The sequence below is a fragment of the Grampus griseus genome (assembly GCF_964374135.1).
Source record: "Grampus griseus genome assembly, chromosome: 5".
NCBI classification, from domain to species: Eukaryota; Metazoa; Chordata; class Mammalia; order Artiodactyla; family Delphinidae; genus Grampus; species Grampus griseus.
Genome location: NC_138998.1, coordinates 18,428,278 through 18,446,943, shown reverse-complemented (window position 1 = coordinate 18,446,943; position 18,666 = coordinate 18,428,278). Strand labels below are relative to the sequence as shown.

The following is an 18,666-nucleotide window of genomic DNA, read 5'->3' as shown; positions in this document are numbered from 1 at the left end:
AAAAAAAAATATATATATATATATATATATAATACATCTTCATACGGAAAAAGAGAGATAAGCAAATGAGGCAAATCATAAACAATTAACAAAGGCAAATCTGGGCAAAGGGTATGTGGGAGTTCCTTGTACTATATTTGAAACTCTTCTGTAAGTTTTAGATTATTTCGAAAAGGTGACATATTAGAGCAAAGAAAAAAACTTCCTCTAAACACACCCTAAACTCCCTGGAGATTGAAAATTCTCAGCCTGGCAGAGTCCAGACAAACCGTGTGGTACACGGGCCGTTGTGCAGCGATGTTATTTCTCTTCGAGGAAACTGCTACTGCTCAGTGGTTTTGAGAACTGACTGGGGTTTGGAGGGAGAGAACCCTAATTGTAACAGGTGCTTCATGATCCTGATACCTGACACTCACCATTTCTCCCAGCCTCGCCACCTCCATCCCCGACCCCAACTGTTATTGGTGGACAAAAATACTTGTGGCTGCCATTTCAGTAAACAAAGAGTGGTTTCCGCCATCAAGCCAGCAGCCGACCCCAGTGGTGAGTCCTGAGGAGCACTGAGGATGGAGGAAAAAAGGATGCTGGCCCTAGATAATCAACATGTAAATCAAAGGAGTAATTTCAACGAGTCCAGACTCCTGCATCTTCCCATACATAGAAAAGCACTAAAGTCATTAACTTGAGATGTCTGTTTTTTACGATTAGTAGTAATCTTTTGATGTGCGACTATTTTTTTTTTCAGCAAAAACTCCTATATATCACGGCACCTCCCTTACCTCTTCAGAACAGCCCCTCAGAGCTATCTGAGGGGCTGTCTCCTGGGCTACAGTCTTCAGTAAGGTCCCCGAATAAAACATAATTCTCAGCTTTTAGGTTGTGCGATTTTTTTTCAGTCGACACATCACAAGAAAAAGAAAAAACTATGTGTGGTGATGGATGTTAATTAGATTTACTGTCGCAGAACCTCCCTGGCGGTCCAGTGGTTAAGACTCTGCGCTTCCAGTGCAAGGGGTGCGGGTTCAATCCCTGGTAGGGGAACTAAGATCCCACACGCCGTGTGACACGGCCAAAAAAAAAAGGATTTATTGTCATGACTACTGCACAACATATACACGTATCAAATCACTGTGCTGTACACCTGAAACTAATATATTGTTTATGTCAATTACATCTCAATTTTTTTAAAAGAGAAAAAAAATCTCATTTTTAAAAAATAGAGAGCCTGGAAAGACAGGACAAAGCGGTATCCTATGGGACTGGTCTTTCAGAAGAAACAGCTCTGGAAAACTGTACCTAACGACAAGACGCTGAACTAAACAATTACAAGTTTTCTTGGGTAGAACCTGGGCTCCAAGAGTTAGCTGACTATAAAGCTTGAGGCCCTGGGATGAAAGGCCCTCACTTCCCAGGATCAGAGGTGAAGAAACTGTTCCATGTTGGCCTTCTCGATAAAAGGAAAACCGGACAAGCTAAGAAGCACAGAGTGGAGGCTGGAGAAGGAACTTTCATTTGCAGCTGCCCTGAGCATTCATTTTGCTAGGATGGGATGATCCAATTCCATCTGGGGAGAAATGATAGCTCCATTCTAATTAATTCAGGCATTATGGCATTTGATAAGAGTGAAAACAGAATATTTTTCTTGATATTTAAAATGTAAGCTTTGAAGCAGCTATATGAAAGTCTTGTGAGCCAGGACTAAATCAGCCACATTAATTTTCCTTTTTTTTTTTTTTACTTTATTTTTTTTCCATCTCTGCAAATATTTAACTCTTGGCAAAACTGAAAACTCACTCTTCACTGGTGCCTGAGAAATATAATACTGGAAAGGAAAAGGACGAAAATAATATGGAATGAAATGCATGACATGTACTGGGAAGCAAACTTCAAATGAAACTTCCATTTATGGCTTTAGTCAAAAACATATGGATATGCAAGCTGAAAACCAGAGCTAGTGGGAAAGCAAGGTGCCTGGCTAAAAATACACTTTTTGTGGCAACCTTAAATCATATTTTTGTAAAAGAAAGTAGCAGCCCAAACAAATCCTCCCCAACACACACAGTGGACCTGCAGACAACTACTTACTTAGTTCGATGAAAGTAAACCAGGTCAAAATTGTATTTTTTTTTTTTAAAGGAATTCTCATACTTTCCTAACAAATTAACTTTCCAAAGAAACTGGAAAAAATGAGGAAATTAAGGAAGGCACAAACATTTATGTACAAGAATATTTACTGCAATATCATTTATAATAATAAAAAATAGAACTAATCTATACGTCCCTCAATAAAAGACCTGGGTAAATAAATTATGGTAGAGTCACACAATGGCATATTGTACAGTCATTAACATGATGTAATGGTGTATAGAGAGAAATATGCCCAAGTCCATTCATAACTTAAATACATGTACAAACTAAACAATGAGAATCTAGTTTGTACCTATCAGAATTATAAAGACTAAAATGTTTGATAATGAACATTATTGGCCAGAGTAAGAATAATATTGGCCAGGGAGAAAGAAACACTTTCGTACACTGTTGGCAGGAGCGTAAATTGGTGTAACATTTTTGGAGGGAAGTGGAACATCTATTACAACTTTAAATGCACATAACCTTTGACCCAGGAATTCCACCTCTGTAAAATTATCCTATACATAAACAGAATACGGCACAAGGATTTACATACAGGGACACACATTGTGGCATTGTTTAATAATAGCAAACAATCAGCCAAGAACCTAAATATCCAGCCTAGGGGACCGGTTGAATAATTATGGTTCATCAGTAGAGTGGAATATTATTTACTGCTAAAAAAGAATAAATCTATAAGTGCTAATTTAGGGAGCTCTCTAAGATATGTTAAGTTCTAAAAAGGCACATACATCCAACCACACCTTTGTATGTCGAGTATTTCTGGAATACAGATGGCCCTCTGTAACTGCAGGTTCCACATCCACGGATGCAACCACCTGTGGATAGAAACTGAATCTGCAGATGCGGAACCACGGATACAGACGGCGGACTGCACTGCGCCATTTTATGCAAGGGACTTAAGCATCCTCGGATTTTGGTATCGTGGGGGTCCTGGAACCAATCCCCCGTGGTTACCGGGGGAAGAGGGAAGGCTGTACTGAGGAAGCTGGGAGTAGTGGTTTCCCTGGGGAGAAGAGAAGGGCAGGGGGTCCTGGTGTGAAGGAGACTTACTTGTCTTGAATGCTCTTTACGACTGTTTGAATATTTCACCATGTTTGTGTTACTTTTCCAATAAAAACAGCTAATCAGAAAATATCTACTGAAACAGAAAGATGCTCATGATACATTAAGTGAAAAAAGCAGGCTACAAAAAAGAACGTAGAGGATTCTCCAACCTCTTTTGTTTACATTTGTATTGAAAAAAGACAAATACGAGACAATGTTAGTGTGATTTTGAATTGTCAGATTACAGTGTTTTTTATTTTCTCATTTTTTGCTGATCAGTATTGTCTACAATGACCAAGTAGTAATTATATAACACGGGAGGAAAATAACATTCTTTTTTTTTTTTGCGGTACGCGGGCCTCTCACTGTTGTGGCCTCTCCCGTTGCGGAGCACAGGCTCCGGACGCGCAGGCTCAGCGGCCATGGCTCACGGGCCCAGCCGCTCCGCGGCATGTGGGGTCTTCCCGGACCGGGGCACGAACCCGTGCATCGGCAGGCGGACTCTCAACCACTGCGCCACCAGGGAAGCCCCGAAAATAACATTCTTGAATCTTGCTGCCTCAAATATGTTTTCGAATCTTAATTTTTCCTGCATTTTGTTATTTTTTTTTAAACCAGGGAGATGGCTGATCTTCCTCTCTTCAGTGCTCGTAATGAGAAAAGACCATGAAGGCTTTTGTTTTCCTGGCTTCTCTTATGGTATTATTTTGCTGACTTCAACACAGAGAATTATCCAGAGTCAAGCGTGGCAGAACAGCTGTTCCTGACCACCAGCAACTGCAAAACACCCCGGGAATAAATTTAGACTTCCAGAAAGGAAGAAGAAATCAATCTTGCAGTTGATACAGGGTGGGGGAGGTGATGATCAGGTGGGGACAACATCACCAGGGGCCCCAAAAAGGAGATCAAAGAAAAGTGTCCAAATGTCACTCAACACTTATCAATTTGGAACAAGTGGCCGAAGGACAAGCCATCCCAGAATCCCTCTGCCTAAAACTGTAACTGGGCAACATTCTCCACAGCAAGGAAGTTCCTGGGGACAAACTACTGGAAGTCAGCCAGCAGATAGTACTAAAACTGTCCCAATTATTTTTAAAACTCTTGAAACAGAGGCTCGCAGCTTAGTGAAGAGATTAGACTCCATTAAAAATAAATAAGTAAATGAAGGTCGTGCCCACAAAGAAGGGACTGAGGAAAAGCTTGACCTGGCCTTTACCTCTTTCCTAAGAGACTCTGTGCTTCTTTGGGGTATGGGGTGCCCTCCAGAATTTTTCAGGGCTTTAAGCTTGCAGAGGCCTGACTCTTTGGTCAGCTCTCAGCTAGCAAAGTTCAAGATGGGCTTATACACTGACCCTATGAATTTAGACAATGCACTTCAATAATCTAGTTGCCAAACTGCAACGTCTCCCCTGGTTTTTGAAGTTTACTTGGTATGACTAGGGTCAGAACTCTCTGGAAAGTGGCTTCAGCATTCACATACCCAAAGCTCATGTGTGCACTGACACCAAGTGCCAAAGTGACAAATGCCAATGTCACCATAAACGTCTATTTCAGGCAAAAATCACAGTTAAAAGTTGGTGAAATAAGTCAGACAGAGAAAGATAAACATTATATGTTATCACTTATACATGGAATCTACAAAATAAAACAAATGAATGTATATAACAAAACAGAAACAGGACTCACAGATACAGAGAACAAACAGTGGGGAGAGGGAAGCGGGTACGGGCAAGATAGGGGTAGGGGATTAAAAGGTACAAACGACTCTGTATACAATATATAAGGAACAAAGATGTACTGTACAACACAGGGAATAGAGCCAATATTTTAAAATAACTATAAATGGAGTATAATCTTTAAAAATTGTGAGTAACTGTTGTACACCTGAAACTTAGACAACATTATACATCAACTACACCTCAATTAAAAAAAAAGAAGTTGGTGAGCACACTCGGCATTCTTTTCAGGTAACTCAAGTTAAAACTGGATCTCTGAGTGCGTTTTTGCCAGTTGTTCTGATGGCAGTTTCCAATCTCTGTGCTAAGGCACAGAGTTCCATGGCTGTTCCTGCACTTGGCTGGTGACCAGAGGTATCTGAGCACTTGAAAACAGCACCCATTCCTAGACTCCACCCTACATGGTCTGAGACAGGATTTCGCAGGGGTGGGGTCCAGGCAGTATTTCTCCCAGCAGCTGCACATGACTGTTCTTTGGGCAGCAATCAGGCTCCTACTGGACTCTGAAGATGTATGTGTAACAAATGGCCCAAGGAATCCGACCCATGCTAGACCTGGGCCTCCACTTGAAGAAACACGGATCTTAGAGACCAGGGAATGACTTGTTTGCCACAGGTAGACTCGGCTGCAGAAGCTTGACGATTCATGGTTCTGTCTCTATTGCACACTGGGCCTAGAGCCTTCTTCCCTACACCCCATCCTCCTCTCCCACCATAAAAAGCTCAAGACACCAACCAAATGGCTCTCCTTTTTTTTTTCTTTTGGCTATTATAAAACGAATATCACCATATTACAGAGAAAATTAAGGGGACCACCCCCAATTCAAAAGCCTTACTATAATCACTATGAACATCTAAAAATACATAATTGATTTACTCAATACATTTATTCTGCTAAGTGGTGCACCTGTGATGCATACTGCACTTGGCCATGGGCTAGAAATACACAGGTGGAGAGCATTGTCTTTGTGGGAAAAGAAAATCTAAACAAAGTCTTTTTTAAAAAACAAAATTATAATCCTAGTATAAACAATTTTGCCTGCTTTATCAAATCAGACTGATATAATAAAGTTTTCCATGTGCCATATAGTCCTATAGCTACTCTTAGTTACAAATATATTTATTTTCATATTGCAGGCGTTTAATGGGGGGGGAAGCATCTTTGTGTACAGTTTTCCAAAGTGTTCATCTAGCAACTACTTGGGAATCGTACCTTGGGGGATATTTTCTTCGGAAAATTTTGGCATCAAACATTTTTCATGGCTCTTAAGACTTCTTATCAAAGAGATTTGCTACCTAAATTTCTAAATTTTGTGTAATAAAATCTATAAGTCTTCATCACATAATCTTAATGCATATGCAGATGAACGAATACTGATATAGATGAGAGATTCAAGAAAACACAAGGTTGGTTTCTTTTTTTCTTTTTTTTTTTTTTGCGGTACGCGGGCCTCTCACTGTTGTGGCCTCTCCCGTTGCGGAGCACAGGCTCCAGATGTGCAGGCCCAGCGGCCATGGCTCACGGGCCCAGCCGCTCTGCGGCATGTGGGATCTTCCTGGACCGGGGCATGAACCCGTGTCCCCTGCATCGGCAGGCGGACTCTCAACCACTGCGCCACCAGGGAAGCCCAAGGTTTGTTTCTTTATCGACTATTACGTACCACTTTATTGCACAAGAAGAATTGAATCAGTTGACTTAATTATTTGTGTTTGGCCCCCATTTCACATAATCTTTAAAAGCCTTAAAAGGTAGGAACTGTAATGAATCTCCTTTGGGAAATGCTGAAGAGTGGTCTTCAATAATGCCGACAGACTAAATTCTGACAATTGATGGATTCCTCCAAATCTCTCTAAGCAAATAATATTGATTTTCTACAGCATTTAGAAAACTGCTCTCTCTTTTTTTAATCAAGAAAAAACCAAAAAACATTGTAACCAGAACCCCTTCCCCTTTCCCTGTGCCCACCAGTCTTCCTTCCCTTCCGTAAAGACCCACTTCCCACCACAGCACTCTTACCAGCGCCCCATCACCACCACCCTCCCCCTTAAGGGTGGAGGTTTTTCAGTTGTCTTTGGGTTTGTGTGTGTATGTGCTTGTGTGCGTTAGGCTAATTCATGCTGCGGAAACTGCAAAGTTCAAAAAGTAGTGAGAACATCAGAGCTGGAAAAATCACAGTAGCCAGATGTGTCTGCCATAAACTCACTACATAAATTTGATTAGAAGAAAACTACCAGAAAAAGACAAAAATAAGATAGCCTACGTATAAATCTAACTTTCAGCAAACTTTCAGGATACCTCTCTACATGCTTTCAGCAACACTAGGCTGCGGTGTCCCTTAGCTATTTTATTTGCTTTTGATAAAATGTCTTCAAGTGCCTTTGTACACTTCCTAGAGGGACAAAGGAGCCAACTTTGCAAACTGAGCAGAGACTAGATTTTCCATCTTGTCTTGAAAAGCATACCCTGCAAAAAAAAAAAAAAAGCAAGAAAACCACACGTGTTTACAATTTGAAATACAGATCAAGATAGACCTGGAGGACAAACTCTGGCCTGGTGGATGGCGCATCTTCAAAGGGGGAGTGTGTGATATTTAAAAGATTCCTATAGCATTAAAAATACACTCTGACTGCACTTTACCAGCGGTTTCTCAACTGGCTAGGGCTGGCAGTCTGGTGAAGTTGTTATACAGTCTTTATTTTTCCTGTCCTGTCTGGGAGGATACTGGCACCCCAGGTCAGGGTCTCATTCCAACAAGGAGGTCCATTAATGTGTGACAGGAGGCCAGCACACCATGGTTGACGATCACTAGGGCTATCACCAAAAAGGCAAAACTGCCTGTCACTTTCTCTCTGCAAAGACATTTTAAAATATGGGGAGATTTTAAGTTACTGTACGAGTTCAGTCCTCGTGTGCTGAGAGATAGGAAGACCTTGACACCATCACACTTGCAGAAGGAGAAGGTTCTTTATGTGGGGCTCGAAGTGAACCTGCCCTTCCCAAACTGCCTCTGCTCATCTGCTCATGAACGAGCCCGGGCTCGAGCGTGTTTCTCACAGTCGCTGCCGGGGGTTCAAGATTAGTTTCGCAACGTGTAAGCAAAAGTGTCCAAAAGATCAAAGCTGCAGGAACTGAGGTTGGCTTTTCCTGAGGGAGAAGGAAGAGGATGGCTTTCTATCGCACACACCACAGGCTCTTCCTCTGGCTACACAGGCCAGAAAAGTGAGGAAAAAACAGGCTACTAGCTCATAATAATAGTTACAACAATATATTTCTTGGGGAGCTTTCTCTATGCCAGCTACCAAGGCATGGAATACCTAAGTACTCAAAACTTTTATGGGGAAGAGACTATCATTATCACCATATTACAGATAAGGAAAATGAGACCCAGGTTAGATAACAAACGAAACTAGTAAATGTCTAACCCAAGAAAAACTCAGTTCTGACTCCAGGTCTTCCCATTAACCACTATACAAAGAGGTCCCTGCCCACCACACCACCCGCATTACCGCCCTAACAACCTAACTGGTTTCCTTAGCAGGTTCCATTTGCCCCGAGCCCATTGTTTTATGTATTATAATACGGGCTGTGTAGAGTCCTTTTTTTTTTTCCTGTTTGTTTCATTTTTTCCCCTCCTTCAATAAAATTTAGTGGCTATTAAAAGTAATTAATCATACCAACAACCCACTTAAAAGATACGAGATCCCACCTGGTTTGTGTCATGCAAAAAAATCAACTTTCACACTTATAGTAGTTTTCCCCCTTCACTGTGTTACATAACAGTGAGGATTTCAAACAAGTTGTCAGTCCCCAAGTGATACGGCCTCCACCCAGTGGTAATCTCTCCTCTTCGCTATCTAAAGTTCTCCAAAACCTTCCTTTCTTCTTCCATTCACTGGGTATCTCCGGGGACTCAGACGCAAAGGGGACCAATCTGCTCAAACAGAATCAAATTGGATAAAACCTGACAGACAACCCGATTGGGTAAATACAAAAAACAAAAATTTCAGTTAAAAATTAGACCAAGCTGGGGGCTTCCCTGGTGGCGCGGTGGTTGGGAGTCTGCCTGCCGGTGCGGGGGACACGGGTTCGTGCCCTGGTCCAGGAAGATCCCACATGCCGCGGAGCGGCTGGGCCCGTGAGCCATGGCCGCTGAGCCTGCGCGTCCGGAGCCTGTGCTCCGCAACGGGAGAGACCGCAACAGTGAGAGGCCCGCATACCGCAAAAAAATAATAATAATAATAAAATAAATAAAAAAAGTAGACCAAGCTGGAGAGAGCTATTTGAAATACCCCTTGAGAGTCTGTTTCGTTTTACTTCAGCATTTGAAAAGCGAGTGAGTTTAGATACACAGCCAACCTGCCATCCTACCAAGAGATAGATGCCTTTTCACTGGATTCTGAGGCAGCCCGACAAAAGTATGCTCACGAAGTCACTCACAAAATGACTTTCACAAAGTCACTCACTCCAGGATGCCTTTGAGTGATGGATCTCTTCTCTCCCAATTAAAATATGGGTTGCCTTACAACCCACATTTCAGGAATAGAGCTATTGAAAAAATAAGATATCCACTGACAATAAGTTTCTCGGGGGTGGGGGTGGGGGGGACCGGGAGGACTGAAACATTTCCACCAGGGGGCGCTATCCTCACTGAAAGTAAAAAATACAGAGTTCCTAATTTAAAGCTCTTTGCACACTAACCAGCCTAAAATAAATATTTTTTTATGAGAGCTTTTAAGATGAACAATGAAATTGTCTTCAAATCTAACATTCTATAGTTAAATAAAACTTTTCTTTCCACAAAGAACAATGATGACATAACATTTCATTACGTGCCAGGCATGGATCTATGCACTTTACTTATAAACTCATACAACCTCCTCACACTATAAATATAATCCTCATTTTACATATGGAGAAACTGAGGCACAATTAAGTGACCTAACAGAGTCACCAATAGGCAGAGCTGAGATTCAAAGTCTGACAGTCCGACTCCCAAGTCCATCACTAACACACAGAAAAACACAGAATCACAATATAAGGAGATTTATTGCTGAATGTGTTTTGCTATGTCACTGATTATATCATAGTTCCAGAAATACATAAAATTAGCTTATTACTAATTCTATCACCTGACAGTAATGTTCATTGCATTTTGACATCATTTTCACTTGTACATAAATATCTATCAGTGAAGGGGACACATCACCTAAGTTCACTTATTTGTCAGATGTATGCCATTGAAAAGACCAAAATTCTAGAGTTAAGAAGAAGTAGGAGGAGGAGAAGGATCTTCTCTGGTTAAAAGGTAAAAAGAAAAAAAAATGCAGTTGATGTAAAACCGACATAGAAGTTTTGAATCATATTCCAAATATTGACTTTATATGTTTACATATATATGCTAATGTATGACATAGGTATAATATATGTAAACACAGATGTACACCTATTATTTCTAAAATAATGAAAATAAAATACCACATACTAAACCTCAAAAAAAAAAAAGTAGAAAGATCTGCTCTTTCTATTTTTAAAGGTTGATAATAAAGAGTATAAACTACAGGCAGAGCTATAGCTTTAAATAAAATACTCTGAGTAAATCATTTATTATTAGGACCATATTGTGACTCTCTAAATTACCCCCAGTCTTTGGAGCTTACTTTGCATTCCCCATTATATTTCCAAACTTGGGACACATCTGTGATTCTCGAGAGGCTAGCAACGCATTTTGTAATGGGCAAATATTCAAATATTATTGGAAAAACCCCAGAATGTGTGTCTTGAGAAATGTACTGCCCCGATTTATTAGAAATCTGGAAAAATGTATTTTATTCAGCCACAGGTAAACTCGTTTCAGACTTTCAGATTACAATTTCTTTAGATAAACTTTACCAGCAATTGGGCTTTTAGTGCGTGGGGGGATGGGGGGAGGGTAGACTCACATGTGCCTTCAGTATTAAGCTTTTAGCATTCAAAGTCCTTCTAACTTAGTCCACTTCCTAATCGTGCAATTTTGTAAAATTAAGGAAAGTACATGAAACAGCACAAACAAGGATCTTCACTCCAATACTGGGTGCACTAACAACACACTAAACCCAAATACCCATCAGATGGAGGCTAGTTAAATAATTATAGCATATCAACATGTTGGACCACTCGGCAATTAAAAAAAAAAAATGAGGCAGCTTTGCGTATACGGATATAGAAGTAGAAAAAAAGCAAGGTGCAGGATGGGAGGGAGACACAACAGGGAGGGCATATGGGGATATATGTATACATATAGCTGATTCACTTTGTTATACAGCAGAAACTAACTCAACATTGTAAAGCAATTATACTCCAATAAAGATGTTAATAAATAAATATATTATGAGCAAAAAACAAAAAAAGGCAAGGTGCAGAACAGTGGGTATAACGTGCTAGCAATTTATGTGAAGAAACATACACATAACTGGAAACACTGATTGACTCCAGGCAACATACAAGGGACTGAGGCATGGGTGTCAGAGGAAGACTTACTTTTTGAACACCCCTTTGAAAAACGTGTTTGAATTTTTTTAACCAGGTCCATGAAAGATCCTTTCCAATTATAATAGATTATAAAGTTAACATTAATAATTTAATAATCAGCTTTTAGAACTTTTAATAAAAATTAAATGGCTAAAGAAACCCTAGTCTAATGCTACCTAAAAATTAAATAAATTAATAAAAATTAAATGGCTAAAGAAACTAGTCTAATGCTACCTGATTTGTGGTTTCCTTGCTACACTCGCATCTGCTTTCTACTTGACCTCTTATGTACTGGGGACAAGTGACTCACTGCTCGTAGAAGCAGTGGCACCATTTTCCTTGATCTACCCCTTAGATACGAAACACAACAGAGGTTGTTCTGAGTCGTTTGCTTTTTGTATATATTTTACATCTGCAAGCTTTAAAATGGTAGATCCAGACTTCCTGGAAGAAGGGACAATATATTTACTTGAATATACTGACTCAGGTCTCCTTGGGTCCATACTCACCATGGCTAAGCCACAGTTATAAAGGAAGGGTGTCCAGGAAACTGCTTCCATTTTTATCCTGTTCATTCCTGAAAATCCAACAGGAGATTCTTTTCATTCTCTAAAATTCTGTTCTGTGTATAAAGCAGTATCTGGATATCTGATCTTAAATGGAAACATTACCTGAAAACAGCACCATCTTTTTAAGAACTTCAAAATTGGCCCTCTTATTTTTAGCCTTTGGGGGTGGGAGAGGATGACTAACAAAAGCTGACTGGTTCTGCTGCAGGAGTGTATTCGTTCACATCTGATTCTCTCCAGTGGGCAGAATTGTATTTCTTCTGAAGTAAAGGCAATTAGCAGAAACGAATCTCAAGTTTAAAATCACACTTATTCAAAATGAAGTGAAATGTGCGCCGTCCTATCCTAGGGCAGGTGTGGGGAGAAGCCACCCGCAGATTATGTAAGGGTTGAATGCATTCCCCAACCTCAGTTCCAACTCTGGCTCTACTAGCCCACAAGCTCGGACTTGGGAAAGTTTCTGCATCTATAAAATGGGAATACTGTCACTTCTTGTAGGGTTTTTGTGAGGATTGAATGAGATAAGGCAAGAAAACACCTAGTCTGGTGTTAATCACACATTGTTGGGGGGCGGGGCTGAGCAAAGAGATCTGAGGCCAGAACTGTACACTTTGGCAGTCTTCAGGGACCAAATTCACAGAAAGGGGCCCTTCTTGCCTTGGTCTGGATGAAGACAGAACGCCTAAGTGAGTTTTCAAAGAACTTCACTAAATACAACTGGAGGGGATGCTGGAGCTGTAGTGTAAACCCTGGTAGCAGTGTCATGAACTGTGTAGCCAAGAGGCCAAGAAAAGAAGGCAAGGGCAGTGAAAGGGTAATGCAGCCAAGAGGGAGGAGAAGATACTATCTGGGCGTGTGAGTAGGCACTGAGGCAACCAGAGCTGCTTCTGAGCTCTCGAGGCCCTCGGTCGAATGCTTGTTTATCCAGCTCCGGTCAAAGCTTACCGAGATTCGGCTGAGACACGGCCATGGACCTCTGGGGCGCTGGTGTGGAAGTGGCAGCTGGGTGGAGGTTCATATGATTCAGGGGCTGATTCATCGCCTTCCTAGGGTCTTGCCATGTGGTGATTTTTTCTATGTGACTAAAAGAAGGAAAACAATTATCTCTTTCATTGTTAGCGTTATCAATGTCATCATCACCAGTAACAACACAACAGTTAAACGATGCTGGCTCTTCTTGCCCTAGGACCTGCTTATACGAGGTTGACACATTGTTTTCAGCCAAGGTCAGGCTTGCCCACTTACCCTCCATCCAAGTTGGGCCACGTTGGGGATTTTGCAGGGGACTCTCTGAACATAAGTCCATGACTTAGCTGACCAGCTGCCCCTAGATGCAAACACCCTCTTAAGGATTTTCTGCCTTACCAGGGATGGACAAGCCCCAGCGTTCCTCCCCACGGTCCAAGGAGCCTATGTTCTCCAATGCCCTGTGCTCACTGCCATTCAAGCACTGCGATACCACAGTGCAAACTCCTCTCCCAAAGCCGGACCTTGCGCTCCTGCCCGTCTGCCCTCCCACACTCTCCCAGCTCATATAATTGACATAATGAGGATGCCTCCACCTGTCCTCAGCCAAAGACAGGGCCCTTGAAACCAAACTCATTAACATCACATTGCCGAGCTCTTACAAAGGGTAAGACACTGTGAGGTCCACATAGGTAATACATAAAACCTCAAGAAGTTTATGTTCTACCATGCAAGATACCAACTGTGTAGCTGGAGGACAGGGCAGCAGGAAATAAGGCCAGATTATGGAGAAACCCAGATGCGGAGGCATAGAGGTTTCTGAGGGAGGAGACGCGATTGGACTTTTGGTCATATACAACTTCCAGGGTGTGTTATTACAACTTAATCTCAGAGAAACGAGCATGACATCAGCTTCTACCCAGAGTTTCCGATGTGTCTGTAGAAAGATGGATGGGGGACTTCCCTGGTGGTCCAGTGGTTACGACTCTGCGCTTCCACCGCAGGGGGCATGGGTTCGATCCCTGGTCGGGGAACTAAGATCCCACATGCCTCGCGGTGTAACCAAAAAGAAAAAAAAAAAAAAAAAAAGATGGGTGGGACATCTAGCTTTGCCTGCCTCCCTCCAGACCACATCTTAAGTCACTTCTGGTGCCTTAAAGACCCTGTGCCACTCCATAAACTCTTTTTTGAGAGTTCATTACATTTTTCTTTTAAAGATAAGCATATTCATTTGGTGCCACAATTCTTGTTTTATGAACTGTATCAGAGATCTTTCTGTATTTATCAAGGACAACGAACTTTGATAGCAGAAGCTGAACGTCAGCCCTTTGTTCCAAGCCTTGTAACTAGGTTGTCTCTCCCAAACCAAAGGGCAATGTCAACCCCACACACTATAGACCTTTCTGGATCCACGTGAAAAGGAGAGAGCTTGCTCCTTGCAAACATACCTTGCTTTTGAATAACAATGGCTTCCTTTGAATCCTCAGCTTAGGAAACCACTATTAGTATCATTAGGCTAAATCCTAAATCAGTGCTATCTCCTACACTGGAGTTGTATTTATCTTTTAGTTTGCTTCTGTTTCCTCACATCTGAATACTGCCACGGCTAAAATTCTTCAAATTTCTTCATCCCAGACTGGAAGTTATTGCCATGGGGAGCTCATTCATTGCCTTGAGTGAAAAGTTGGATGTTTTCCCAAGAAGGCCTTTAAAATGAGTATGATTAAAAAAAAAAAAAAGTCAGCTTCCCTAAAGGAGGCAGAATTAAGTTTAACTGTTGAGTTTCATACTATAGGAGCCATCAGTGGTCTTTAAAAAATAATCAAAAATAAACTGGGAGGAATAAAAATTAAAAACCAAGACGATTTTGTTAAGAAAAACACAAACGGGGCGGGGGGTGGGTAGGGGGCTGAACTACAGAGATGAAAGTCAATTACCTAAGCCTAAAGGAAGAAACAACGGTCTTAGTTACACCTTCAAGTTTAATAATTGTAATTCTGTTCAAAGCTTGCATAAAATCCTTTGTCAACTTTTGGTCCTGTGAAGACTCATAGCCAGCCTCAGGGGGTCTGTCACAGGCCTTCCAAGTGAGGAAACAATTGATGAGGATTTCAAAATTAAGCTCCCTTTAGCAAAGTAATGAGTGAAGAAACCCTTTGACTAACTATTCCTTCCGGACTCTTACTACTAAAACATGTTTTCCCAAGGTAGGCATGTCCTACAGAAATACATTCCACTGTGGTACCAGGAGGGGAAGTATCCTTCTCCCTTTCGTGAGCCTTTCTTAGAACCTCTGGCACCATGGATATCGATACTGTGGTAGAAGCAGCATGCGTGCAGCCCCGGTGAGACGCAGTGACATACACCGTACAGTGGAAGACATTTAAGGACGCTGCTGTGTACAGACACTCAGCTATCTGTCAGTGGTCGGAACTATACAGGAACCCGAATGATGCATTCCCAAATGCCAGTCCCCCACCCTCCCCTCCCATTCTGAACAAGTGGGCTGGGATTCCCAAATCTGGGGAGATCAGAAAGGCCCGCACCCAAAGTGGTAGAGGAACTCAGCTTGCCTGAGGACTGCCACCACGGCTGGCCAGCCTCCATCCCCTGGGACCGAGGTGAGGGCTTTCTGGGGGAACACTCTGGCCCTCATTCCGATAGATCCGACCCCAAAGATGCACAACTCAGCCGCGGCTTCAAGCCCCAGAACTCCCCCAGGACCGTGGGAGTCTCCGCAGCCCACCCTTCAAACTCCACACCCAGCCAACGCTTTTAAAGGAGTTTTGTTCCCAGCGGGTTTGTTAATTAAAAGTGTCACTCACTGTATTCCCCAAAGACTTGAGTACAAGAGGGAGCCTTTCATACGTGAGCAGTTCTCATTGCTCTGAAACAACTCTGAGAAGAAAAGCACTCCAACTCCCAGCCTCTGCACATCCGTCGACCCCACGGCAGCTTTGCTCTAAACCTCAGTTTATGTGATGTCCAGGGCGGCTCCTGGTCTGAATGCCAACAGCAAGGGCACTGCTCACAAGAACTTAATCCACTGCTCATGGTTTGATTTGAAAACTAAATTCTCTTATTGTTCACGTCACTTAGCTCCCCTCACCCCATTCCCAAACGTAGGATAAACCACCCGCTATTCCATACTGCTGTCTCATCTCTGCTCCTTCTCTGAGCTACTGAGTCACTTCCTTTCCTGTATTTCTCAGTGCAGCCTTACTGTTTGCCAGGACCCACAGTTTAGCTAGACTAATCCCCACTTCCCTACTACTCCCACCCCTCCCTGATGTCACTCCCTTAAAGAGTCCACTTCAAGAAAATGTCTAAGGGAAAAAAGAAAAAAAAAAATCGATAGGGCTTCCCCGGTGGCGCAGTGATTGAGGGTCCGCCTGCCGATGCAGGGGGCGCGGGTTCGTGCCCCGGTCTGGGAGGATCCCACATGCCGCGGAGTGGCTGGGCCCGTGAGCCATGGCCGCTCAGCCTGCACGTCCGAAGCCTGTGCTCCACAACGGGAGAGGCCACAACAGTGAGGGGCCCGCGTACCGCAAAAAAAAAAAAAAAAAAAAAAATGTCTGCAAGGGTTTCACATGGAGGCCTGGGGTGGTGTGCAGCGGAAATGGTACCTGAAAGAAAGATAATCAGGCCCCCTCTTCCTTTGGGGGCCCCTTTGACCACTACTTCCCATGCTGCCTTTCTTCACAGTCTCATAAAGGACAAACCTCCAACCACATCAGGGTCTGTGATGTCCAGGTCGGCAAAGAGCCTCAGCTCTGAGGACCTGCATTTTGCCCAGGGGCAACAAAGGTCAGCATTTCTCTGAGAAGATATTTGGCTGGAAATGGTAGCTTATGGAAAACTGTGCTGTGTTAAATAATTTTTCCTTCTAGAATTAATGTGTTCTTCAATAAAGACACAAGTTGAGAAAGTCATTTTATGTATTAGGAAAATTCTATGTTGGGGGTTAGAATGTCATGGAAATCAGTGGGGAGGGGCAGCATTACCACCCTCTCCTATCGGCCTGGCCCCTCCCATCGGCCTCCAGGGGATTGTTAATTTAGCTCCTATTTCCTCCCTTCCAGCCCCCTGCATGACCTTTCACCTTGATGAGGGCAATGGCCTCCAGGCTTCTCCAGTCTCTCAGGTTTTCCTCTTGCCCTCCATCCCTTCCCCACCCTCCCTATCTGACAATCCCTTCTTTAAACCACCTCCAGACTCATCCCAAGGACAGCTGGGATCCAAGTCACCCCCGGATCCTTAGTCTCCCCTGGCCATTGACAGCCTACTGGGAGACAGCATGAGGCACTATGGCCTCTGGAAAGACCACAGGCTTGGAGTCACACATACCTGAGTTTTCATGTAGCTCTGACCCTGTGTGACCTACGTGGACAAGCCATTTAACCCATCCTAGTCTCAGCACCCGTATCCGTGAGACAGGTAAAAAAGAACAAGTGCTCCGGTTCCTCCTTGCAAGGGTGAAAAAGGTCTGCTCTGGGAAACCTGTAACCACCAAAGTCACCTGCCAATGTCATGACCAGTTCACTGGGCTTCCCCTGCTCACTTCCTCAGCAAATAAATCCCCAGAAGACAGCTCCAGCCTCCAGCCCAAGGCTGGCACCCTTTGGTTCAAGTTTATTCAACAAGTGTGGATTGTGTATCTATTGTGCACGTGCACTTGGTAGGCATATAAATGAAAAGCATTTTGTAAATATAAAATCCTGACTGGCAGCAGAACCATGAAAGGCAAAGATAAAATCTTATCTGTAAAAATAGAATCCACCGACTTCTTATAGCCCAGGAAAAGGCCTGGTGTTTTTGGACGAATTTACCCTCCAGTTCATGACCTATTACACTAACTTTATGGAAGGAAGCCACACAACAAAGACTTTCTGAAATAGAGAAGGCCTATGCAATCCATTTTGTATTGCTGGAAGCATACAGAGATATAAAAATAGGAATGATTATAAGTGCTTAATTTTGAAAGAATTTAGAGTTCGTAGCAACATAATAAGCTGCTTGCTCATTTCTATGGGCAAAGATTTCATCCAAATATAAGTGTTTGGCCTTTTTCCTCCTTCTCCTCTCCTAATATATTAGAGTTTCACATTAGTTAGTGTCAGAAATTACTTAGGGCTCCCTACGCTCAACAGAGCTATTAGGGCAGGACTTAGAAGCAGCGTCTTCTTTTCTACCACCCAGGCCCAGCTAGGTGGTTAAAGAGAACCACACCAAAGAGATGGGAATTTAGAGGCAACCTGGGGTCATAAAACCAAGGCTGACTGGCTCAAAACTCAGTTCACACTCAGCGCTGCTTGGCTTCATGCCCTGGCCAATCCCCGTTTCTCTTTAACCTCTCCCCTCATTCTTTCTTGTTTGGGGGGTGTTAATATTTCTCTTCCAATGGAACATAAGCTCTTTCGATCATAGATAGGACCCTAGGGGTGGAGCAAGGTGTCCTGCATATTGTAGGCACTTGAAAAACAATACTCCTGCAACCCCCCCATAATATTCACAAGACCAATCGAGGGCAAAAGTAAATCATCTTACTTTTAAAAATCAGACATTACAATTTTTTTTGACTTACCAGGCCAATTCACCACCCTCTTAATGTTCTAACAAAAGTATATATACACTGAAGATTATGTGCTTAAAAACTGCTAACTGAAATAGCTTTGCAGCTAGCTTGTTGT

General features: G+C 42.6%; 1 protein-coding gene across 1 annotated transcript in view; it reads right to left on the bottom strand.

Annotated features, from left to right (window-relative positions):
* Positions 1 to 18,666, bottom strand: part of WWTR1 (WW domain containing transcription regulator 1) — a 132,133-nt gene that overhangs the window by 39,745 nt on the left and 73,722 nt on the right. The window contains exon 3 of the mRNA XM_082654954.1: positions 12,956 to 13,092. Coding sequence (XP_082511080.1) covers positions 12,956 to 13,092 — 137 coding nt within the window. The remainder of the gene's footprint in view (positions 1 to 12,955; positions 13,093 to 18,666) is intronic.